Below are 27132 nucleotides of genomic sequence, written 5' to 3' on the forward strand. Positions count from 1 at the left end.
ACAGTATTCCCTTTTTAAATACTCTATCATCTATAGCATCCTTTAATATAGAAAACAATTCCTTGAATCCCCTAGTATACTTTAAATGGAGAGATTACTTCCCTATTTTGTATAATAAATCTCTACATATATATACTAAGAAACTACATCGTAGGATTGTGTACCACTATCCCTATATCTATAATTTTTGGTAACTATGTATATATGTTATAGCACAATAAATAGTAATTTACTTGTGCAGCCCATTATGAACAAATTACCCTCCATAATAAATGTATTTCATGTTTCTAGGTAAAAAGTTATACTACTATCTCCATATCATCATGAAGCAAATTAAACTCTTTCTCCAAGGGCTTCCTAAAAAGTTAGCTCTATAATAAAGAAGAAAGAACCAAAATAAAATACTTACAACTATAATGTTCTATTGCCCTTTTGTCACAACCCTACAAGGAGATTATCAACGTTTTGCCAAAGATGTCCGTACACTAGTATCTAAAGACAAGAGCTACTGTACGGTGACTAAAAACTGCAGTTAGAAGAGGTCGTATGTTATAAAACAGAGTCGTACGGTATGGATGGGCTGGTGTATGATGAGGGAGGTTGGTGCCTGCTATATGGCCGTACGGTGATACGGTGCGAGACTAACTAAGCCATATGTTATGCTTGGAAGGGGAAATGCTTGGGCCATACAGTTGATGGACGAGGTTGAAGGAGAATAGAGAAGGGGTAAAGAGGGTGATATAAAGAAAGTTAAAATGTAGATAACAAGAGATTGAATTACCCAATCACACAACAAATAATTGATCAAATTCAACATAGTGATTTCTCCAATTCACAATATGATGGTGATCCAATTTGCCAGGTCTGAGCAAAGCATTACAAGCAATGGAATAGGGTGAGGGTTGAATCCCACCGAAACCGAGAAGCCAAGTAGGGAAGATCTTTCACTTTCGAAATGGCGAACAACACAGAATCCCAACTAGAATTTGCAGTACAAAGAAATATAATCAAATCACATACCTAATGACTACCTACAAGTTGTGCTTAAATACCCGTGGGAAAAACTTCTCGAGGGTGTACAAAGATAGCCAACGGCAACATAAACTATGGAAACAAAACAAAAATGGGTCCAAGATATATTAAATCAATCGGCCCATTAACAATAGTTTGATTAATAATCTATTTTATGATGGGGATATTACAGTCCTCCTATCCCAAAATTTGCTTGTCCTCAAGCAAATGCAATGTTGGATGTTGTAGAATGCACTCACCTTCCTAGGTTGCGTCGTCCAGTGGAAAGTGTTTCTAGCATACCAAATATTCCTTCGTTCGGTTCTGCAAGGTCTTCTCACGTACTTCAATAATCTTTGTTGGTTCCAATATGAGCTTTCCTTCTTCATTGAGCGGTGGAAGGTTTGTAGCTACGGCGACGCTCTGTCCCGCAGCTTTCTTCAAGCAGGAAACATGAAAAACATTATGGATACGACTCCCCTCTGGAAGTTCCAGCTCGTAGGCGACTTCACTGATGCGGCACACTGCACAATAAGGGCCATAAAATTGTGGCTTCAGTTTTTCTTTTCCCTTTTCCTTCAATAAGGATTGTCAGTATGGCTAGAGCTTGAGGTAGACCAAGTCTCCTACTTCGAAACTCCTCTCTATTTGGTGTCTGTCGAAGTACATTTTTTCTTCATTCTGTGCCATTGTAAATTTTCCTTCAAGTATCTTAAGATGTCTTGTCCCTCCTGAAGCCAATCCCTCGCCCTTGGTGCACCACTATCTCTCAGAATTGTGTCGATGAAGGAAAGGGGTTTGTACCCATATAGAGCTTTGAATGGTGCCATCCCAATGGACATATGGTACATGGTATTGTAACAATATTCCCGTAGGTGTATCCATTTGACCTGCGCCCAGTGTTGTGCTGAATCGTAGTTCCAAAGGTATCCTTCGAGCCACTTGTCCACAATCTCCGTTTCTCCGTCTGTCTGAGGTGACAATTTTGTCCCTACCAACCAAAATAGTTGTCTAGAAGATACTGATAAATTGCACATCCCGATCACTGACAATATTTCGAGGTAACCCGCGTAGACAAAAGACTTCTCTAAAAAACAAATCGGCAACTTGTGCGGCCTGAAAATCTGAAGGGATGACGAAGAAATGTGGGTACTTTGTCAATCTGTCAACCACCACGAATATAAAATCCTTTCCGTTCACCTTGGGAATTCCAGTTATGAAATCCATTGAAATACTTTTCCAATTCTATTTGGCTTCTGTTGCGGCTCCGACCACCTTTGAATCTATCCAAACAATCTTCTAGGTAACTCACAAAAAAACATCTCAATAAAAATAAATAACAGAGATGAATCGAGGAATAAGTAACAGACGATAATAATATATAATTCTTCACTCACCAATGATGAGAAAGATAACGCCCAATGTAAAGAAAGAAACAAATACTAATGGGAAGATCAAATTGTAAGAATGGTTGGAAAAAGGAAAACAATGCCCAGACAGCATCCACATAACGCAAGAAAAAATATACTAAGATGACAAGATAGCAACCATATCAAGAGGCCACTTAACTTCAAGAAGGACATGCGATAGTCGAAAAACTGAGAATCGGAAAAACTACATATGATAACCTCTAAAAGATTGCAACAGATACAAATGAAAAATAAACAAATAAATTTTACCAATCACACATGTATACACAAAAACAAAACTCCTAACATGGATTTAGAACCGTGGTTGAATAAAGCTCCCGCGATGGCTCTCAGACTGCATTCCCGAACCAATATAGAATCATGGTTCCACCGCACCAAAACACTTATTTTATCAATTGAATTTTCTGCGACTTGCATATCAAATCTTTGATCATCGAGAGGGAGCCCAGCATCTGCAATATTCATTTCCAAGTTTGCTACATATCCTTTAATCCAATCAACATGCAAATTAGAAAAACCTTCTTTAAACCATTACAAATGTATGTGAATCAAACAAGAGAAATAAAGAATCTCTAAAGAAAAATCATATCAAAATTGCATAAAAGCTTATTCCAGCTCTTGTGGGATGAGATAAGGCAACGTGAGGCTCCCGACTAGCCTTTGAACTTCAGGGACTCCAACTGCTTAAATCTTCAAGTCAAATCACAAGTCAAATTATGTAGCAGAAGGCCATGGTCACATGGAATGATTACACGCCATTTCTTGAAGTGTGAGAAAAATGTTTTGAGCACTTGGGTCATCTGCATAGTTCATTACGCATTGCAATACCTCCTCCAAAAAAATTAAGTCCTCCGCCATAGTTTCACTAGCCTCTAACTTGGCACAAGTGACTTCAGCACCAGGCTATTATACCAAACAGTCTCTTTCACAAATATCTGCAAATATTCAGAGAAAGGTCTCGAGCCACAAACAATAAATAAACCCATTCACAACCTTCAACAATTTCTTATATTGTTATCAAATCTAGCTTTCATACCATGTTAAATCTAGAGCCTAGAAATCAATGGTGATAAGCAACAATAAGGACTGAACCAATAAACAATAGAAATATCCTGGGAAAACCCTTCGAGAACGAAGGGAAAAACCCAACCACACAACAAAAATATCTTTATTGATAATGAAATGTTCAAGTGTACAATATCCTTTTTTTGATGCAAATATATAACAATAGGAGAGACTTCATATTATAATCGAAGGTCTCTTGAGATTCCCATAACTCCTATAATTAATTATAACTCATCGAATATTCATGCCTAGTGCTGTGAATGACACATGTCATTAACAATTAATATTACAAATTAATGTCCTGATTTCAAGAGATAAAGATCTCTATCGTGGCTACAAACTTTAACATTAGTAAGTGATGAAAGCTTGGGGATCTTTAGTTGGCTAGTTAGTTAAGTGTTCCATTGCAATCTCTTTTATATTTGTTGTTGCATGTATCTATGTTATTCTATATATATATATATATAAATTAAACTCAAGTGACCTTTTTAGCTGAAGATGACAATAACGGCAATAACATCCTGATTTCAAGAGATAAAGATCTCTATCATGGCTACAAACTTTAACATTAGTAAGTGATGAAAGCTTGGGGATCTTTGGTTGGCTGGTTAGTTAAGTCTTACATTGCAATCTCTTTTATATTTGTTGTTGCATTTATCTATGTTATCCTTTATATGTGTGTGTATGTGTGTGTGTGTGTGTGTGTGTGTGTGTGTGTGTTCGCCTTTGTTTATCCTTGTTTTTCAAGGATCTCCAAGCAAGGCATTATAGGTTAAGTTTGAGATATTATTCTTGTTGAATTATCTTCCATGTATGTATTCTTTGTTTCTTTGGATGAAGGATTGAGTGCAGAGGGTTTGAGTTTGGAAACTCTGGAACTAATTCTAAGTTTGGGCATTTCAAAGTATAACAAATTGTCTCTACCGTGATTTCCTGTGCCTGGGAAGGATTGTTTGCTACTATTGATCTCTCACACTTGCGAATTGATTTAGGAAATTACTGTGCTTTGAAGGAGGTTGTTGTTTCATTCCAAGGTAGCGATTTGACTTTACCTTGAGCTGTGACTTAATTAAGAGGCATGTGTACATTGTTTCATGATCTATGAACATGAATGTTGGGTTGTGTCTATATTGGGAGGTCTATGCAATTTCCCTGGCAACCTGCAATCCCGATTTTGTGTCTAAAATAAGCTTGCAGCCTATACATATGTACTGCAATCATCAGTAGAGAACCGACTACATGAAATAGTGCCCAGTGATTGCAGAAAAACACCTGCGATCAGTAATTAAGGAGTTGCATTGGGTATTTGGAGGTCTGTGTTCAAGATTTGGGGAGCTGTGATTTAATCATTTAAGCCTGCATCCAAGTTGAAGGGTCTGTTGTGTGCATTTAAAGATTGGTGTGGTTTTCAAGTGACTTGTGAGGCTGCGAATAGTTGGCCAGTAGTCAAGCTTAGAATTATTAAGTTTAGCCCAGAAATCAGATAAACAACAATAAGTAGTAACCAAAATAGATGCAATAGACACTTAGAATTATCCTGGAAAAACCCTTCTAGAATAAAGGGAAAAATACAGCCACACAACAAAGTATCATTTTATTGATCATAAAATTCAAGTGGACAATGACTTTCGCTTGAATTGATATATTATAACATAAAGAGAGACTCTTCAGATTCTAACCAAAGGTCTCTTTAAATTCCAAAGTATATCTTTTAGTTTCAATTACAACTCTTCATATTTGCATGCCTTAACGCATGTTGAATGACAGATGTCATTTCAATTAATATTACAATTTAAACATATGAGTCCTTTTCAGCTGAAGGTGACAATAATGGTAATAACATCCATATTTCCAAAGATAAAGATCTCTATCACAGCTACAATCGTCAACAAGAATTAAATACAAAACTTCGCAATTTATTTCAAAATAATTCTTGGCATTGCTTGTATTTCCTTTCATACATCTATATTTGTTTCAATGCATATATTGAAAAAATCCTAAATTTGCAAAGAGAAAGAAGAAAAACTTGTGAATGATCAAAGTATGATTACCAAGTGTTTGACAAAATGCCACATTGTTGATTAGTAAAGGAAATTGATGCTTGTATAAGATATAACCATATAGGGGTTATTACAAGTTCCAAATCCATATCCAAAATCCATGATAAATGATTTCCAATCCAAGATCCCCTTTAAAGAATCAATTGTCATGAAAATTGTCAACCGACTGGATGGTCCTGACGGTGTTTCTGTAGCCGACGGGTAAATAGTTTGTAGTGGACATAATGTTTGTGGCTAACGGACTCCTTCGGGAGGGTTCGGCGGATAGTATTTATATCCCGTCCGGGATCATTGTAAAGCATCATTAATCATCTTCTACTATTTCATCTTATTAAGCATAATGTAATGTTCTGGCATATGCAAATAATCTAAAGGATTCTGCTGTTCTGTTCCATTGTCTGTATGCATTCACTTACTTTACCTGTACGGTAAACAAAAATCATTTTCAAGTTCTTCAAAGTTCTCCTGCATTCCATTTTTTCATTCACAACTTTGATTCAAGGTTTTATTTTTCTTAGCAAGAATGACGAATGAACAAGAAAGGGAATCTTCAATCTTCACAACCTGAGAAAAATCAAGTCATGCAAGGGAGTGGATAGAGATGGACTCAACAACACAAATGGTGGAAAACATCCAAGACAGAGACATTCAATAGGATGACAAAGAAAAATATAAGGGCCTTGGGTTTTCCTTGAAAATCCTAGATCATGAAGGAGGGATTTCACAATATTAAAGATTACTCAAATGTACAAGAAGATCACAAGACAAGATGACATCCAAGGAGAAGAATTCCATAAAACAATGAAGGGTTTCTACGAAGATAAAGAACATTTGTGGAGATTATGCAATTTAGAAATATGAACCATCAAAATTAATCAAAAGATAGAGCAAATAGTGTTGAATATCAAGAGATATTGCTAGAGATTCAATGACTTCTTTGTGATGAAAGATGAAATTATACAAAGGTATGCAAGCTAAGGTGGTGCCTACTCATCAACAAGTGAATAGTGAGTGCATTGAATGGAATGTCATCATCTACACCTTGCAAATTATACAACTAAGGCTAGGATAATTTCCACTAGTCCTTTACCTCAAAAGGCTATGTACTTAAGGACTTGTCATTTTCTTCATGGATGATAATAAATGTATGAAGGTGGTAGTTGTAGCTACCTCACATTAAGGTTTCTTTGAATTATCTTGGTTGTTGATTTAGAATCAATTTGGGCCCTTCATTTGTAATTGGGAAATCTACAAAAGCCTTAGCCTTCTCATTTGTAAAGTTAGAAAGAATAGTTGTAGTAGAAGGTAGAGGAAAGAGGAGTATAGTTAGCAAGTAGGAGGAAGAAGAGATCAAGAGTGTTAACAAGACTTTATCAAAATTAATATTAAATTTTCGTTAAAGATATGGTGGATTTGTGTGTTGTTTCACCATTTTGCATGGTTTCTACTTCTCAGGTTTTAGTTAAAGTTCATTGATTTTAATGGACAAATCTGGAGATATGTGATGAATTCTTTGGTTCATACCACCGTTTGTAGCTCATTAGTTGAAAATTGCAATGCATGGCTAGTTTCAACCTCCATTTGGCATTGTTTGACTGTGGATGTTCATTTAAGTTGCGCTAGCGTTGGGTATCTAGATGAATTATTTACAATATGAAAATATTTCACTACCTTAAAAGATTGCACTCTTTCTATGCCATTGTGTCTATAGTTAACTAGAAAGTAGTTCCACAAGCAGTCCACTTATATAGGCACTATCCATTATCATGATTGTCCTTAGGTTTAGATTAGACTTCTTTAAACCCTTATCCTTTTTATCTTTTAATTGAAGTTCAAATCAGTTTAGTATTCAAGTTCCTCCTACTTTAAGGGAAGAGAATTGATAGAATCCAAGAACAATTGTGTAGGTTCCTTTTTTATCACGAACAATGTGACATCATTCACTGAGTTTGTCCATCATAAAGTCACATTGTTCACATTGTCAACTATGGGGTTGACTTGATCGCAATGTTTAGCATTTGAGGATTCTTTGTTCAAGGACAGAATATTTGGTATTGTTTTGTGTTATCGAGTGTCAAAAAATGTGCATCAAACTCCCAAGAAGGCCCAATGCATCACCTTTGTTAGCATTGCATAGGTATAATGAGTGCTATGTGAACCATTCATTCTCATGAGTGATGGTTAGAGTGAACCACTACTCATGAAACATGGGTCAATGAGTTTGACCCAGAAACTATATGGTTGAATCTTAATAATATTATCATAATTTGACTTGATGTGGAATATCTCTTTCTAATCAATTGATGAGCTAAGACGGGCTCTACAGAAAGTGGTTCATAAGGCAGAATATTTGCTAAAGGTTTTGCGAATAGGGTGGCAAGCTAAGTGGGATCAAACTTGGAGGAAACTCCATGGTTAACCATGGTAAGTTGGTGTAAAACTTGGATGGGTGACCTCCCTGGAAGGTCCAAATGCTTCACCCCTACAAGTGTCACCTAAATGCAATGAATACCTAGTGGGCCATTCATTCTCACAAGAGATGGATTCTTGTGAAGCACCACTCCTAAAACATGGGCCAACGAGTTTGATACAAAAAACTGCACAATTGAATCTTGATAGTAATATCATAAGTTAAATAATTGTAATTAGCTTTCTACCTCTATCTCCTCATGGTTATAAGTAAAAAATGTGTAGGCATCTAATTCATGGAATTTATGAAAATGTATATTTTGCATGATAAAGTTGTTAGATTATTGTGAGAATTACCAGCATTCATTCATCTAGCGAAATTGTATTATGTAGTACGGAATATTGTTATTGGCATGGGTGATCCAAAAGTGAATTTAATTGAGTTGCAGCTGCATAACATGTCTATTCTGATTGTGTATAAATCTCCCCAAAAAAATCATAATTTGGATATAAATATATAAAGATTACAAATCAAAGTAGCAAACATTAAAAAATGACAAATAATTTGAGCATGCAAGTTATTTCTTTATTGGATTTTACACTTGTTCTGAATTAAGCTTGGCAACATCTGGAACCAGATAAAGAAAACACTAATAACAAATCTCCCTCCAAGGAACATTCTCAGATGCTGCAAGAGAAAGAACAAAGTTTTTTTTTTTTTAAATCACAACGGAAACTACAACTCACATGTTTTACAATCTTTCGAATTGGCTCTGAAATGCTCCTTGCTTCTACTGTTCCACATGTCAAACTTGGAAGCAAAGGAGTGAAAGCAAAATAATTACGGGGAGAAACAACTTGAACATCATATTTTGAACAATCCAAGTTCTTCAAGAAACTAGTGCCAGCCCATCCAGTACCTAGGACCAACACTTTCTTTTTATTCAGATCTTTATCAGATCCTTCAGCTGGGTTCAGCTCTTGAGATAATGGAGCATCTGCAAGAACCATAAGACCACCACTACTGCAAAAAAAACAAGTATAACCAATATGTCACATACTAGCCAATTATGTTACCTCTTCTAGTAGAAGAGATTTTTATTAAATGGAATATGTTGAACATAATAAATCAATATGCATATGTTCCACCCGAAAAGCAACCAAGAAATTACTAGCATCAAAAATCTCTTTGTAGATTGAAGAGATAAATTAAACTATTCCATTTTTCATATCATAGAAGAAAGATTCATTCCAAAACAACTATAGATTAAAAGCTTATGTAAAAGAAAGAAAAATCATAAAGACAAGCAAAATGTACTCTCTAGCATTTTGATATGTTAAATGGTTCAACTCAAATTTTCAAAATAAACTTGTAATTCTCAATTTCCAGTTCCAGTAATTATTATTTAAGTGATTATACCTACTTCGAGAACCACAAAATGTTAATAATGATATCATCCACATCATTTTTCCCATGCTTATAACTTCAGATGTGTTCAGAGTCCACAAGCACCAATTTGGCTTTTAACAAAGTGCAAATTGGTCATAAAATCTTTGCAAGTTGAGCTAAAAACTGGACAATCCCAATCTGATAATGCTACCACCCAAAAAGGTCTCAGCAGAAAAAAAATTATAGATGCATTTTTGCAAATGGTGTTTATTTAATTAGTACAACATCAATTAAACATTTCAAGCATTAATACAATTAAGCCACAGTCTACACTTTTGTCTTCAACAATAAACAACAAATCATTATAGACAGTGAAAATGAGGACAAAAAGTCATGAAAATTGCATTACAGATAAAAACCAACTCAAACCTGGGATTTTTCAAGACTTGTAGGCTCCAACACTTCCAACCAATGGGATACACTCTGTAGAACATGGGTTTCTAGTAACTATCATGATCAAATCCAATTTACCAAATATTACCAAACATGATCTAACCATGGGTTTCTAGGCATTGTCACCCCAAGTTTTTGAGACGAGGGGACAGGGGACACAGAAACAGGTTTCTAAGATGGTTTAATAACCCCAACCGGTTATAACTTCGTCATACACCAAATTCTTTTATAATTCAGTTGTTTGACATTTCATCAAACACTTTGCAATCAAGCTCTCATACCACTGTAATAACCCTCAACAAGACAAATAATAAAAACTGGTTAGTACTTCTGGAATTTGATTGTGTTCTTGCTCTTCATCCTGATGATGGATCACTGTGTGTGATCCGAAACGTTGATGCAAAAAACTTAAAACACAATCAAATTCCAGAAGTACTAACCAGTTTTTACTAATGGATTGTGGAAATCAAATGACACTCAAGACAAATAATGCCAAAAAAGCACAACAAAATTGTTGAAACTTTATTTAAATTCAGTAGATAACCAGATAGCTTCATGTATTACAATAAATCATCATGAAACTCTTACATTTATTCATATGAAATAAACTAAGGAACAACAGAATTGTTGAAACTTTATTTAAATTCAATAGATAACTAGATAGCTTCATGTATTACAATAAATCATCATGAAACTCTTACATTTATTCATATGAAATAAACTAAGGAAAATATAAGATAAAGAGTACCAAAATTATTAAAGAGCTTATTTTCTCTTTATTGGACACACATAGGAGATTAATTGAAACAGCCGCACAATTGTAAAAATGGCTGTAAACTAATCATTAAACCCACACCAAAAATCTTAAGTACAATCAACCTACAATACTAAAAGGAATCTCCACAAATCTACATAAATTTGACTCCCATATTAAACCAACTCTAAAGCAATATCAGATGGTATTTCACAGCCTCTAAATGCTGATACACAAAAGTCTCTTGTTCTCATGTGCTGATACTCACAGTCTTCCTGAAGGCTGAAACCCTCAGAAAATCCACAAGCCTAAGGAAAATATTCTCCACAAAATAACATTCACATAACATGCTTGAGAATGAGCCCATAAGTCCCTTTTATCCTTTTCTTATGAGAGCTCAAACACTTTCCTGGCCAACGTGGGATAAAATATATATTCCCACTTTTTAAATTTTTCACTTAAAACTCTATAGTTGGTGCATAAATACTTATTTTATAATTGATTATTCACTTGGCCCAATGTATGATAACTTGACCCTTCATTTAAGTGACTTAAGTTATAATATAAAATTATATATAAGCTCAAAACTTAATATTTATTTTGGCCAAATAAATATTAAAATCTCCATTATTACTCATTATCTTCGCACGTCGTTTAAACTTGGGGCTAACATGACCAAGCCGCATACAACCATACCTCATTTCTACAAATAGCAGAGGTCCATCTCGATGATTCAACACTTACTAAAAATAGTAAGTAGAGTAAATGATGTTTGAATGAAGCCAAACGAAAACCAAACAGAAGCTCACTGAATTGCGAAGACAAGACCCTCCCAAGCCAAGACATTGCCTTAGAAGACTCTCTATCTACAATAATTAGCCTACAAGGATCACAATAATAGGTTAATCTCTCAAACTCTAATGCTGCCAAAAATGGGGACATTACAGACAGATTTTGTTTTGTTGTATATACTCTATAATAGTCTATATATATACATACATACATATATATATATAGCATACTTCTGATTGAGTTTATTTGCTGATCTATTGGATAAGTTCTATATCATAACATAAATGACTAATTGCTACATGACCATTTCATCAATAAGTAGAAGATTAATTTAGCTTTTTATGATGACACTCAAGATTCTTAATGATCATTATTTCATCCACAAGATCTAAATGCAGAAGCAGTTGGGTCAAACATTCCCTTCTAGTAGTTTGGTTTTTAATTTTTTGGCTATAGGTATTCAAGTAACCCTTGGGATCTTAACCCTAGGTCAGACCATTCTCTTATCTGACTAAAATCAAATGTAAAGAATATCAATACTAACATTGATTCCTCTAAGAAATATGAAGATCGGATTTTCAACTCAAAAAGCAAATATTTAAATCTTTAAAGTTCTTTGAACAATGTCATTTGTTCTCATCACTAGAAATTTTGTGACACTTTGATTTTTGCAAAGGAGGTTTTCAATTGATGCTTCTTAAAATTCATTGATGGCAGCTGTAGTTATCTCTAGTATCTAAAAGCTTAAGAATCGACCTCATCCAACAAAAACTTGCATTCAAGTGTGGGGCCCATGGTAGATTAAAAAAATTGCAAATATATTTTAAACTTGACTATCTTCATGCCTCCCTGATGGCTACTCCCATAGGCATCTACCATTTCCTTAATCAATTCACTCAAGCTCACAATCACTCCCCTTCAATTCTATGGGTTTAAACAATCATTTATCAATAACCAAGCCTGACGGTATAGGAAACCAAAATCGTAATAACATAAACTATGACAACATACATCCATCTAGGAAACTTCTACAACAGAGCATTATAATAGAGCAATCCAAATAACATCCCTACACAATATTTAAAAACTTTATCCCTTCCATTACTCTTTATTCGAAACACCATTATTATAAACACAATCCAGTTATCTAGCGAAGACTCTCTATAATGTCAACATCCTTTAGGAACAAAAGTTACATTTGAGAGCCTATTGCTGGCCTTTCTACAATATCTTTTCCTAGTGACAAACCATGCTCGAACGCTACATTCCCACTCCTCTATTTCTTCGTGCAATTTCCTCAAAACCCATTTTTCTTTCTTATCTAATCATATTTTTGGCCTCTTTGACCCTTATGCCAATTCATGTTGGTTTCAACTGAATATCAATTACCTCCCCTTGTAATTATTCCTTATTCTTCTTAAATACCAAGACATGACCACTTCTCCACTATCGCTTTTATCTACTCTATCATTTGGTCTTCACCAATCTAATCCTCTTCTTCCCCTTGGCCCTTCTGGTTTGACCACCAACTTGGTCTTTCTTTGTTCAGCCCTTTCTATCGGCTCTTTCCCTTTTGCTAACATCCCCAACCAACCATTCCAACATTTCCCTATTTGTTCCCTCACCGCCATTCTCAAATGGATTCCAACTGCCTTTCAAACTATCCTCTCTTCGTCTTCTTCCCAAACTAATTGACTTCACTTGTTGTAACCATCGATACCAACTGTCCCCAATATTCATTTTATGAATTGTCTAACTTTTTGTCCATGGGGTGACATGATTTGCATCTTCTCAAACTAATGCCGGCTAATAAACCAAAACAAAAAATTAGAAGGAATAACTCAATGCACCTGCATCAAACTTCCCAAGGGACAAAAGATCATGTGCTCTTGCACGTGTTATTACAATTCAACTTCTACTTTTCTTTAGTTTTTTCCACAATCTTTCTAATTCATATGCCACTTCCTTCCAACACTTCTATGCAACGTTATGCTCTATACAAATGAAACCATCTTCACAAAATTTTGTCCACTTCTTGATCATTCTTTCATCTCTACATGACACTTAGTACACAAATGAATAGGCCTCTAAGTCTTCAACATCCTCAACCTTTTGCAGAACTGCACTTCCTATTCCATCCCCATACTTAACATGTTCATCCAACATTCTGGTCAAGTATTCTTCCTCGAGGGACACTGCTGCAACATAATTACTTCATTCTTTTCCTTCATTTCATGGCACATAATTTCCATCTCAAAATCTGCAACATCTTTTGGTTTCATTTCTGTAATAGCTTCTATATATTTACCCACAATCCCTTTTGAAGTAATCCTTTCTATTTCACACATTCTCAAATCTTTCATCTTTTCATTCCATTCTCTCTCTATTTTCAAATTGCTTCCACAAATCATCCTCATTGTGTTGCACTGCTGCTCCCTTGCTCATTTCCATATCTATCCCACATCCCTCATGTTCTTGATGGTCTTCCTCTTGCACCTGTGTTATTTCAACACTTTCCTCTTCATCTGCTGCTCTATCATTACATTTTCCATTTGTTGTTGATTTTTTTGGTCAAATCAGCATCATTGTGATTACCAACAGAGACTTTTGATGTCCTAGCTTGCTGTCCAACTCTTTCATTAAACTTTTCTCCTAATTCTCAACACACTTGCATGCGGTCATCTTGGACTATCTTCCCTCAGGGCCCATTTGGTTGCTGGAATATGATTCGAGAATTGGCATTCAAAAACCTTGATTTGGGATTCTAGAACTTGAAATCCAAATTACTATTTTGAGGATTTGATTTGGGACCGTTTGGTTCACCAAGAATTTATTATGAGAATACACATTTCCACTATTTGGTTGCACATTTTGGAAATTGGAATACCGACAAGAATAAGCAATTTTTTTTACTTTTAAATTTCAACATGAATCAAATATTTTTTTAATCCATCACATTCAACACTCACAACCTCGTAGCAGAGCCGATACAATGGGTTTGTGTTCGGTCCAATGGAGTGTCATGTAGTTTGGCAAAATCAAATACAATGAAAAAAGAATGGAAACTTTAACTAACTGATTTCATTACATTAGTCTATAATACATTTTCCCTCACCGTGGCTCTTAGGAACAGATTGCTTCATTCTGGTCCAATGTAGGGTGACGCCAGAAAGCAGGGGCATAGGGGTTCGTTCCCGATGATTCCGTTCCGGACCTCCCCATTATTTCGCTGCCTAGCCGCCGCCACCGCAGACCTTATAATAGTAGGGAAGAGAAATCATTTGAGGGAAAGTAGAGAATAGGGGTTGTGTTGGGCTTGGCATTTGGTCCACGTTTGATCGGGCGCACACAATTTTTTCGGCTCATCACTGCAGAGAATGAAAACAACCCATTCGATTCCTAATATCGTGTAAGTGCATTAGAATCTATTACAATATTGTTGAAATGACAAATAAGACTACTACAACATAAGAGGAATTTCGTGCTACAAACTTCACAGATTCCTATGTCATGCTTATTTGATCCGCGGCAATTTATAAACTATTGCTTATTTGCCTTGGCAGAACATGATAAAAAGAAGTAAAACAACACAGAACATACTCAAAATCAGTGGTTTTGTTTATTCACAGTTTGCGAATAAGAACCGAACTTTGAATCGCATTGTTTGAGCGAGCGGACATGAAAAAAAGTTTCTCTTTTATTTATTTGGTATGCTTGTTTTTCCAAAATTGGAATTAAAATAGGTATTTCAGCAATACCAACTATTTGGAAGGAAGATCGAATCCTCGAATTGGGGGATAAATAAGGATACGGAATTCTAATTTTTTCGAATTCCAATTCTCATTTCGTCGACCCAAACAGTGGATTATGAATTTTTTTAGAATTGCGAATTCTAATTCCTGTTGATATCCACGAACCAAATAGACCCTCACCTTTCTTCTTTTCCTTATAGCACCTTCTTCTTACCTCATTTTCATCCAAGAGACTTCACATGGATTTCTCTATTTTATAAATTTCATTCAAAGCCTCATCATCATCAGCAACACATCAGATTGTATATCATTTACCTTGCATACGCCACGCTTCTCTAGTTGAAACTTTTCTATTCTTTCTTCTTTTTCATCTTCCATCATAATCTCTCGTTCCTTGTCCTTGGCATTTTCTTCATCTCTCATACACTTAGAGATCATCCCCTTATCCTTATGCCTAGCAACAAGACATCCACTTCTCGTTGGCCTATCCTTAATCGCCCATATTTTATTCTCGTGAACTTTTAAATGCTCACTGGACATCACTCTCCATTGGCAGGTCCGGCTGTTATGCTCCAGAAAATCAGGTTTATCATTAATTAAGATTTGGATTTTCAGAATTTGATAAGTGTCGAAAATTTCTATCTTTTCATTAATTAATAATATTTAATGCAATTTTGGAGTCATCACCTTCCTTGTAGCTAATACCAGGAGCATTTGAAAATTGCAATCAGGTTCATTGGATGTTGAAGGTTATTGTAATTTTGGAAGATGTTAAAATTGTTATTTCAACTCTAGCTAATAAAGTGTGGGGAATTTTGGGAGTGTGTTATTTTGCAACATTGTTCCTTGTCTTTCATTTATTTTGGAAACAGAATAAGTATATATTAGAAAATTATCAAACATATAAAAAATAGTTTGTGCACCAGTATTACAGTTTGGGCATACATAGGGTTTTTACATTCCCTAAGAGTTCCGGTGGCGAACGCCCATTTGCTGTGGCATGAGTGATGCAGGGGCATTGAGTTATTCCATCTAATTTATTGTTTTGGTTTATTAGCAGGTGTCAATTTGAGAAGATGCAAATCATGTCACCAGGCTATCAGACGATCAATAAAACGAATATTAATGATAGTTGGAATCTAGGGTCAGAACAAGTGAAGTCAGTCAGTTTGGGAAGAAGAGGAGGGGGATAGTGTGAAAGGCAGTCAGAATTCAGTTACGAATGGTGGTTAGTGAACAGACATGGAAATGTTATAAGATGCATCGAAATGGAGATGGAATGGTTGGCTGGGGATGTTAAATTAGTGGAAGGGTTGACAGAGATAGATAAACAGAGAAAGACTAAGTTGGTGGTCAAACCAAAAGGGACCAAGGGAAAGAAGAGGAGCATATTTATGAAGATCGAACAATTGAGTAGATAAATGAGGCAATGAAGAAGTGGTCACAGATTGGTATTTAGGACGAATAAGGAAGAATAATAAGGGGAGGTAATTAATATTTATTTGGAACTAACATGAATCGACAAAGGGGTCAAAGAGGCCAGAAGTATGATTAGATAAGAGGACAAGAAAATCAGGTTTTGAGGAAATTGCATGGAGAGATAGAGGAGTCTAGTGTAGTGTCTGAGCATGATCTTTCAATGGGAAAAGAGATTTTAGAAGGGTCGGTGATAGGCCCTCAAATGTAACTTTTGTTCCTATTTGATGTTAAATTGTAGAGACTCTCTGCTATATAATTGGATTATGTTCGTAATAATGTGTTTTGAATAAAGAGTAATGGAATGGATAAAGTATTTTATTATTGTGTAGGGATAGTATTTGGATTACTCTTTTATTAAACTTTGTTGTAGAAGCCGCCTAGTCGGATATATGTTGTCATTATTTATGTTTTTACAATTCTTGTTATTTGTTGCCTCATACTTGGTATTGATAGGTGATCGTTTAAGTCTGTAGAATAGAACGAGGGTGATTGTGAGCTTGGGTGAATTGATTAAGGAAATGGTAGATGTCCACGAGAGTCACCATATAGTGGTATCAGTGCCCTAAAAGATATGGGCAAAGAGCACCATTGGTGCTCTTGTATTTTTCTGGTATTGTTGGGTGAATTCAGATTGATAGGGTCCAAAATATCTGGGTGGTGAATATAAAATGTGTTATTCATGTTTCAAGTTGAAATTTATGTTGCAGTTGATGTGCTAGGAAAAGTGTGGCACCAAAAGACTAGGCAACAAAGGAAGGGGAGAGAGCCCTAGGTGAAGTGTCTAGAGAAAATAAGAGGATGCTGAGGCACGCAAAAATGGAGAGTGTCACAAAGCAAGACAAGAAGAAAAAAGGTACTTCAGAGAAGGACAAAATTAAATCCGGCAAGGCAAGATGCAAAATTCTAGAAAGAATTGGTATAATGAATGTAATGTCCCCATTTTATCTAGCATCAGAGTTTGAGGGATTAGCTTATTATTGTAATCCTCATAGGCTAATTATCGTGGATAGAGGGTCTTCTAAGGTAGAGGCTTGGTTATGGGAGCGTCTTGTCTTCTTCACAATTCAGTATTTTGCACTATGGTCTTCATTTGGCTCAAATTGTGTAAAAACCCCAGCTAGACCCAACTGTAATACTGGTGCACAAACTGATTTTTATATATTTGAAAATTTTCTGATATGTACTTTGAAGTTCTGATTCCAAAATAAATGAAAGACAAGGAATATTGTTGCAAAATAACACACTGCCAAAATTCTCCACACTTTATTAGCTAGAGTTGAAATAACAATTTTAACAACATCTTCCTGATTGCAATTTTCGAATGCTCCTGGTATGAGCCGTAAGGAAGGTGATGACTCCAGAATTGCATTGAATATTATTAATTAATGAAAAGATAGTAATTTTTGACAATTATCAAATTCTGAAAGTCCAATCTTAATTAATGGAAAACCTGATTTGCTGGAGCATAACAGCCGGACCTGTCAATGAGGAGTGACGTCCAGTATGCAACAAACATCTGTTAGTATCCAGCTTCCATAGGCTCACGTCCAACACTGAAGTCTCTTATTACGTCCTCAATGGCACATAGCCGGCAGCAGTGATGACATTTAGTGTATAGTTTGCAGCTATGGGTTGCACACGTGGTCACAAAATAGAGAATAATACCTTGCAGGCCGCAGCTAACACCCAATACAATTTGTTGATGATATGCGGTTCCCAGCTGGACACAAACCACACGTGTATCGAAGGCACAAAACGCTGCCAGCAATATTCACAAACAATCTCCCCTTGAATGCTAAGTGTTGTACTTCTTTGGCAGCCAATTCCCTTCAATGATTATCTCCTTCACCACAGTAACCACAGCAGGAGATTGTGACAGATGTTTACCTCGGCACAAATGTCAAACAAGAACTCAGAATTTCTTCAAACCCTAGCCAGATGAAATAAGTAAGAAGACATATAATTCCAAATTATTCTTCTCCCTAGATACAAAAGATACAGTGGGAAAAATTTGGCCAATTGTATACTTCAGCACAATCGCCAAGAACTTCTCAGTCGAGACCCCTATACTTCAGCAAGGGCTCACAAGTCAGAAATCAGGAAAAGCCACAAAGGCACAAAAAACTAATAAACTTTCAAGCATGCCTTTCCCAATGAAATGAGCTCTCATTTATAAACTTTCGTTGGCAAAAGTTTCTATAAAACTCCACTTCAGAAAACGTGGAAGTTTCCCAAAAGAACTCAACACTAAAAACTTTCCAACTTGCTTTTTAGAAATATCTCTAAAAGTCATTATTATAATAATATAAACATTATTATAATAATGCAACTCAATGAATAATAAATAAATAAGAGCTCATGCAATTATTAGCCTGATCAATCACAGGTGACGACCATTTGCCAAGCCACCCACTGCAATTCCAAAAATAGCGACTACTAAAAATAGTAAATCCATAACTAAGACCCCCAAAATGACCTGTCAGCTCACGAGGGTCGCTATCATGAACTGACTTAGAACAAGAACTTGCTAAAAATGGGGACATTACAAGGAATGGCTTGGACATCCCTAGTTGTCTGGGAACCGGAAAACCTTTTTCGACAGCAAGAGGCATGAAGAAGTCAAGTTCAAAATATACAAATTGGTTAGGCCGTTCCTAGCCTTTTGAGGGATGTTCAATGGTTTTCAGGACTAGTGTTGACCATTTCCAAGTATTTAGGACGGTTTCCAATTTTATTGCATGACCGTGGACAACTTAGAAACATTTCTAGCCATCACCTTGTCCCCAAAAATGTTTGTTTGTGGTACAGGTGCATTTGGGATGAAAGCATGTGTCTAGGTTAAACAGTTTTTTAAGGGAACCCCCTATTCTAGACCATCTTTCATGACTTTCCACTCAAGGTAATTTTGTCAAATAGTTGGCTTGCAAGCTGACTACTGGTTTCTGATTTGTTCTCAGTGTGCAGATGTATACGCTTGTTATACTAATAGCTGTTAACTAAAAAGGACACGAGTGAATATAACCCAAACAGATTCGCCGATGCATACAAAAACTTTATTTCATTATCGTTTTAACTGAAAACTACAACAGCAGTGATGTCCCACAAATATTGTAATTTTCATACAAATATAATAGCATATCTTGACACTATTGTATTCTTCCTTACAACAATATATACAATATTATTTAACTAGTTGATACTTGATTCTCATTACAGACATACCAAGTTTGCCATCCCACTTCTACAGTCCTGAAACCACTCCCAAACACTTGAACAACATTGTATATTTCTTGTCCTTCATGAACAGAAGACCCCCAATCCATTTAGACCTGGGCGTTGCCTTTCTATGCACCTATCGGTTGTACGGTTCCCACTATGGAGATATGTGTCTCATTTGAACCCCTTTCTGGCTTAGTACGGCTTGCCTGTAGCTAATATGGCACATTACAGCAGACAACCCCCTAAACAGAAGGCCTATTTGGTATGGTAGCTTTGGTTTCACAGGTGAGTAGTTCAATTCCTCAGGCTGCTACTATCAAAGGTCGGGAAAACACGGTGATGTCTGAAATTTTCAGTTGAATATGCTCAAGCAGCTATTGAATAAAGTGATATTTCTATTACGAAATCTTCTTGGTTTCTATCTATTGAAGTCTTATATATTTAATAAGAAAAATAATTTCCTGCAATTAAGAATCTTTCACTCCCATGGTTCGCAAACTGTTTACACAACAACTTTGAAGGTTACAGAATGAATATCTTGGGTGAAATCCATAGGCAATATTTCAGATAAGCTTTGAGGGAAATGTAATTCATTTCAGGTTTTTATAGCACATCGAAGTTTTAAGTGTTTGGCATTCTTATTTTTAACAGTGTATGTTAGTATGCTATCATACTAAGCTCTGTCGTTCTGGTTGAAGTTTTAATTCATAAATAGGGTTGTTTTTTGAGTACAGAATCTGCGTAACATGGCTTTGAAACTTAATAAAGGCATGTCTCAGAAAACCTTATGACAATTTTTCCAGCTTTAAAATTCACGGCCTTTCCTCATACCCACATTTGCCTATTGAACTTGTCTAACGCACTTCAAATTGTTCATTGAATTGACAAGAATCATTGACAATTAAAAGTAACAAAAGATTATTTTTAACTTCTGACTGAAATATGGTTTGGATCTTGAAACATTGCACAAATAATTGTATAGGTTCAACAGAGCTTCAATTAGTGAAGGACAAGCAGAACTAGGGTGACAAGTCCTTAATGTGAGGAGGAAATAGTTGTTTTTATCTGGATGTAAATTAGATTAAGTGCCAATGCCTGTGCCTTGCAAGTTATCGGGTCTTCATGTTCTTTGATTTAGTTTACTTCAAGGATAAAATTAAATTAGTTGTCAGCTGCGTCCTTTCTGATTGCTAGCAATGATTTTCAAAGATGTCTATTAACACAAAATAGTTATGCTAGCAAATGGCTAGGGAATCCATTCAAGAAAGGCTTTATACCCTGGTTTCATCTTAGCGACATGAATTGTTTGAGTGCAGAGGACTAAAATGTATTAGCCTTTTAAGAAGCAAAGAAGAATACGCTATTCTAGAAAAATAAAGTTGTAGTGATAACCGAACAGTTGACAGAGTGGCTGAAGCCGTAGCCTATCAACTAACACACTAGAAGCAACGAAAGAATCATTTATGAAAAAGAACTGATGCGATTTGGGATTCCAGCAGGATGCTTCTTTCATTAAGCCATCTAGGTTTTTAAAAAACCTCATTCTTTGTATTTTTATTGCCTATTAATCTACTCATTGTCATTCAGAAATAAATACGATTTCAATCTCTTTCTTTCTTTCTTTCTTTTTGAGAGTTACTTCATCCAAAGCGTTAGCCTCATTTTGGGCGATCATGTTCAATGTTATTCCTTAATGTCAGTATGTAGACATCAAATCTTGTACTTCAATTTCATATCTTTCTCCCCACTAGTTTGCCAAACAAATTAAACAAGTTTAGGAAATCGACCTGTCGTACTTTAATTTGTCCAATTTGGATTTGAAACTTAATCAAAAACTCCAAAAATTTAACCATTATAGCATAACGATGCAAATATTTCACTCGTAGGCACTAGCAGCACAAAGTGCTGGGTGAATTGCAATGAAGGTAAACCCATGTATGCTTCATTCTAGAAATCACATATTCAAATGTTGGGACGTGTGTGGGTCTACACCTCAAAACGATCTAAGATGAATGGAAAAACAATCCCCTTATGCCATGTTTGTATAAGAAAGATCTCAACAACCAAACTGGTATCTCCCCTGGCAATCCAAACACTAAATCTACTATGCAATTCTCACAGTTTTTTTATGAATGTGTGGTTAAAACACGAGCTTTGAATTAAACTAACAAATAGGTATAATCCTTAATCAGATTTTCCAACGCCAACTGAATAAAAATATGTGACTGAAAAGAATACAACAAATGATATATAGTTCAAGAAGGTGGAATATGTAAACGAAGAGTACACACCCTGCCGCCAGCAGAAGTAATGCGCGGCTACCCCAGGACCAGCTCGGTTCGGATGATTGAGAAGAAAATAATCTGGATCTGCAAACGTCATGGCTCCTCCTCCGAATAGTTCCTACCAATACAGACATACCTGCTGGAGATATCGGCATTTTAGATCCGCTTAAATTATGTGCCGCTGTCCGCTGTCCGCTGTCCTGTTAAAGCAATCTTTTTCTGCAAACCCAAACCAAATTGTCCGGCATTTTGGACTATATATCAATTTCAATTTCACGGAAACCAGAAGCTTCCTCTTCCGGTTCCAATTCCAATTGAGATTTTAAACTTTGAGACTTCTGGAGGTCAACAGAAAACGAGGCGGATTGACCATGCCGGTTAGTGATCCAGGGACGTCACAGAATCCCACGTCACTCCATAGATGGCTCGGTATCATGAACGTTTGAAAAAGGAAAAAAATCAACTCCATCTTCATACGCGTCGATCTAAGGGAATGTAACTTCGAGCTTTGCCGCGTCATACACGTTGCATTGCGCTGTAGAAAGGCGATTCCAAATATTTTATGAGAGTGTTTCCCGACATGCTCGGAGGATTTGGTCCGTGTCTTGCGTTGCTTTCAAATTTGAAAGACAAGTTGAGAGATTTGCTAAACCTAGGACTCGCATAACGCTTCAATTGTGGTCCCCATGCAAAGTATTTTATAGAACCTTTTTAAACAGGTGTGGTTATTTTATTATTCTGTGAGATATCAGACTCTTAGTCCCTGCCTATGTAATAGACACCAAACTAATGTTTTCATTGAACAAATTTTTGAACAATAATAATAATCTTCTACATTGGGGGCAACCCCTAGCGTGCACGAAGACAGATAGGCTTGAAATCATGGGTCACCCAATGGTCTTGGGTTCGATTCCGCTTCTGGTCTTTCCTGTGAGAGTGGCTTGCACATGGTTGCTCTTCACTCATGGAGGACTAGTCTCGCCTTAAGCTTGCATGGGCCATTGGTCATTGCTAGGGTTAGGTCACAGGGATACCTCCATGTAAGCAAAAAAAAAAAAAAAAACTTCTACATTAAAGTTTTTAAGAGTTTATTTTTAAAATATATTTATGAATATTTATTTCTAATTGCTTATTGGTTACTTTGAATTTTGTTGGGTTAAAATTTAATTTTGAACTCAAAAAATAACTATAAAAAAAAACATTAGCCTCATTCTAGAAGTTTCTGCCACAATTCTAGAATATGCTTGCAAATGTTTGCCTGACTGCCTGCATAACAGAAGACTCCTCCATGGTGTAGCCATCAATAAAGCCCAAATACAACCATGGTGTAGTAATAGCCGCCAGACCTGTCAGATCAAGCAATAGTTAACATTTTTCAATGGTGGAGGGAGAAGAGCTTGAACCCACGATGTGATGGAAACCATAACAAGAACATGGCATAGATGAAGTTCGAAAATGGTTTTAAAAAACCCTTGTTGGTAAATAGATTTGTCACTATAAAAATGGCCCAACAGAGTGTATGTGGCAAACTGTTCACAATAGTTGGATAGGCCCTTGATATGCAGACTTCCTCTGCGTTTAGAGGGGCAGCTCCCTCGTATGATATAATTTTGAGGTTTTCAAAATAAAAATAAAATCAAACTATAAAAGATAAATAGAAAGTCATTGATGACAAATGCACCACACGACTTCAAAGCTTTCCTGGACTTACTTAAAACCGTTGATAACAACAATCAACATCTACGCTTGAGAACTATTACTAGCACAATGTTGATCTAAAGATTCATAAACATCTGCACAATACCATGAGAATGCTCACTGCAAAAAGAATCAACATCTCTAACAAATTAGATTTGGAAGAAGAGAACTCAAATTGCATGTTCCTTTATTTTCTTGCACCAAGACCCTAAGAGGAATTTTTTTTTACAAAGAGAAAATTTGTACACACTTTCCAAATATTATCTTCTAATCAAAATTTTAGCATAGTGTTCCCTTTTTCTAAAGTCCCAAAAAGTCCCCCTTACAAAGGCAAAAATGACTCCTTATATAGACATGGAGGTTAAGAACTACCTCTTCGTGGTTAATAACTACCTCTAAAATACATAATTTTGGAGAGGTTAATTAACCTCACTTAAAATAACTTATACAAAGAAAACTCCAAAAACATAACTTAAGTTAGAATTACTAAGAATGCATACATATCCAATCACTAGTCTTCTAGCTATAAACTCTATCAATCTGGACATGATTGACTTATCCCGGAAAGTCCTATAAGCATCAAAGATGGTCACCATAGAATCATAATTAGGAATGAACACATTCTCCATCTTGAGTTTGGCAGTAAAGTATTTATCGTGGATCTCTTCTAACTTTTGGTAATAGGCTGAAATGTTGCAATCCTCTAGAGTGACTGCGACTAGACTGAGCTTCATCATAGTTTCAGCATCTGACACTCGATTCTCCATTTCTGAATGAATTTGAATACTAAAGGAATCAAGAAGAAATTGGCAATCAATATGTTGAAGATCATTTACTATTGCTCCCCCTGTGATAGTAGAGACTAGTTCATCCGCAACTTTCATTTTCAACTATTCCCATGAAGCTATTAGTTTTTCAAATTCAATGATCCCTTTGTTGATATTTATCATCTGCCAGTTAATACTTTTACTCCAGATACATGTCTGATTCTCACGTGGATCAGTGAATAATTTTCTCGAGAACCAGGGTGTTTGTATCTAACTTGGACATTTATTGTAGTTCATCAACTACTTTTTGCTAGGTGACTTTTTGTTCCTTGTTACTTTCTAGCTCTTTAGACATTTCTTGTATCTATTCGATGGCTTTTCCATATATTTCCTTCACTCCAATGAGTTTTGAAGCATCTTCTATCAGTCTGTTTATCCAAGCTTCAATCATCATACAATGTGACTTGTGTTTGTTTACTCTTTCAACAATGACATGATCAAGAATACCATGAGGGCCTGCTAAGGCTAGTGAAGTAACTATTTCCTTCGCATTAGAGGAATCGCTAATTGAATTGATGTAAGACACTAGCATCTGAACTTGCTCTTTGAGTTGCTCCTTTGATCTTTTCTCTTTCTTCATTCTTTGTAGCATTTGGGCAGCAGTCACCTCAAAATTTTGAAAATCACTTTCTATAGTAGATGGACCAAGATCAACCTTATTCATAATGAAATATGACTCAGATGCTTCATCAACATTCTTCTTTATTATGGGCTTTGCTATTTCTACACATAGATTGCCTAAAGTTTTATCAATGGCCAACTTGGACATCACTTTAGTCTTTTTCACTTTAGGAGGCTTCTAAAGGAAACTAGAGATAACATCAAATGGAGGCGAGATCATCTAAACAACTTTTTTTTTTTTCTGGAGAATGGTTTGGAGCCATGAATGCATAGTAGCTGGAAGTGAAACTTGCATGTCACCTGTTGTATTTTCAGCAATCATCATCAAATCTTTTGAATTAGATAATTGATTATCTAACTATGTGATGTCTATTAATGATATCTCAAGAGGAGAGAGGCTTGAAGGAGGAATTACTACGTCATGAGAGGATGTAACTAGGATGTGTTGTTCAACAGTTTGAGGGGTTGTTTGATCCTTCTCATTAGGTTCATTTCCTTCCTGATTCACTCTATTAGATTTACCTTTCAGTTTTGTCCTTCTTCTTTTAACTGTAAACTTAGCCGGCTGATTTAGATCTTCATCCTGATCCAAATCACTCCTATCCAATTGTTGTATTTTCTCACCAGAATTTGCCTCCAATGCCATTCGAAATGATTCTCCTTGATTAGTTCTCCTCTCTTTACTTTGAAATTCATCAGTCACTTTTTATGCTCTAATTCTACTGACCCAATCCCTTGTTCTTTTAAGGACATAGGTAGTTCTTTCCTTCAGACTTTTTAATTCCTGAACTAACCAATCAATAGGGGGAAGGTCTAGTAATTCAATTTTCTCATAGTATAAGGGATCAACCAAGGAAGCTTCATCATCATTTATACCTATCACATCGATACCTACTTTGAAGTCTATCACTTGTCTTATAGTAAGCCGCATCCAATCTCTTTTCTTGATTTTGAAATCACTTTCACAATCTTCCCAAATTTCTTCTAGAGCCGGAAAGTGACCAAGGCTGGGGGTTAGCTTTAACTCATTAACTACGTAGCATTTACTATCATAAGGGAAACACATGTTATAAGGATGCAAATTAATTGTGGCAATGAATCTCTCTATGTTCCTTGCATCTGATGTGGTATCACAACTATAATGTCCAATGCTGATAGGGAAAGGTATTTCATCTATCCTCTTCTTCTTGCAAAACTTATTATTTTGACTAATCTTTCTACACATTTCTATCAAGACCAATTTAGCATTGACAAATCTAGGTAGCATAAGGGGATACCCATCATAGGTAGCTAACCTGATATAAGTGAATTTTAGGAACTGTATGAAAACACTTCCATAATTTTGTACTTTCATCGTTGCTTCTAGTGAAATTCTAAGTCTCGTGTTTTCCTGAATTTCTCTTACAGTCAACATTGTGAATGCATCATTCACTCTTCTAAAATGGTGCAGGCTACTGTCATATTGTAGCTGAGGAATCAGACTGTAAATAATAGCCATATCATTATATATACCTTGTTGGTTAAGACCTAGCCAACTTTTGGTGCTTGCAATAGCATAGAAAAGATAAGGAGTCATGTAGAAATAATCATTTGCTTGGAGTTCTATGAGTTGCCTATGTAGTGAGTCACTAATAATTTCAGCCCAATCAATGTGTTGCTTCCCTTCACAGACCATGTTAATAAATAAGAACATCTAACCTTCGAACTCATGCAAATCCCGAAGTCCTATTATTCTACTTAATAGAGTTACCATATTTGCTATATCTTCTTTTAACAATGATCTATGGATGGACTTGGCTAGTTGAGATTTGCCTTTCCTTGGTTGTGAGAGCCAAGATCTAGCGATGGTGTTCAAACACTAAGTTTAATTTTCCATATAGTACTCCT

General features: G+C 35.8%; 1 protein-coding gene across 1 annotated transcript in view; it reads right to left on the reverse strand.

The window, feature by feature from the left end:
- The window catches only part of LOC149554274 (external alternative NAD(P)H-ubiquinone oxidoreductase B1, mitochondrial-like), a 123438-nt gene extending 101110 nt beyond the window's left edge, over positions 1 to 22328 (reverse strand). Inside the window, exons 1-2 of the mRNA XM_089789494.1 lie at positions 22106 to 22328; positions 8723 to 8999 (exon numbers count right to left, since the gene is read on the reverse strand). Coding sequence (XP_089645620.1) covers positions 8723 to 8999; positions 22106 to 22254 — 426 coding nt within the window. The 5' untranslated portion in view covers positions 22255 to 22328. The remainder of the gene's footprint in view (positions 1 to 8722; positions 9000 to 22105) is intronic.
- Positions 22329 to 27132: the final 4804 nt, after the last annotated feature.

Source organism: Cupressus sempervirens, chromosome 6 (assembly GCF_028749045.1).
Source record: "Cupressus sempervirens isolate cs-2001-9-10 chromosome 6, ASM2874904v1, whole genome shotgun sequence".
Taxonomy (NCBI): Eukaryota; Viridiplantae; Streptophyta; class Pinopsida; order Cupressales; family Cupressaceae; genus Cupressus; species Cupressus sempervirens.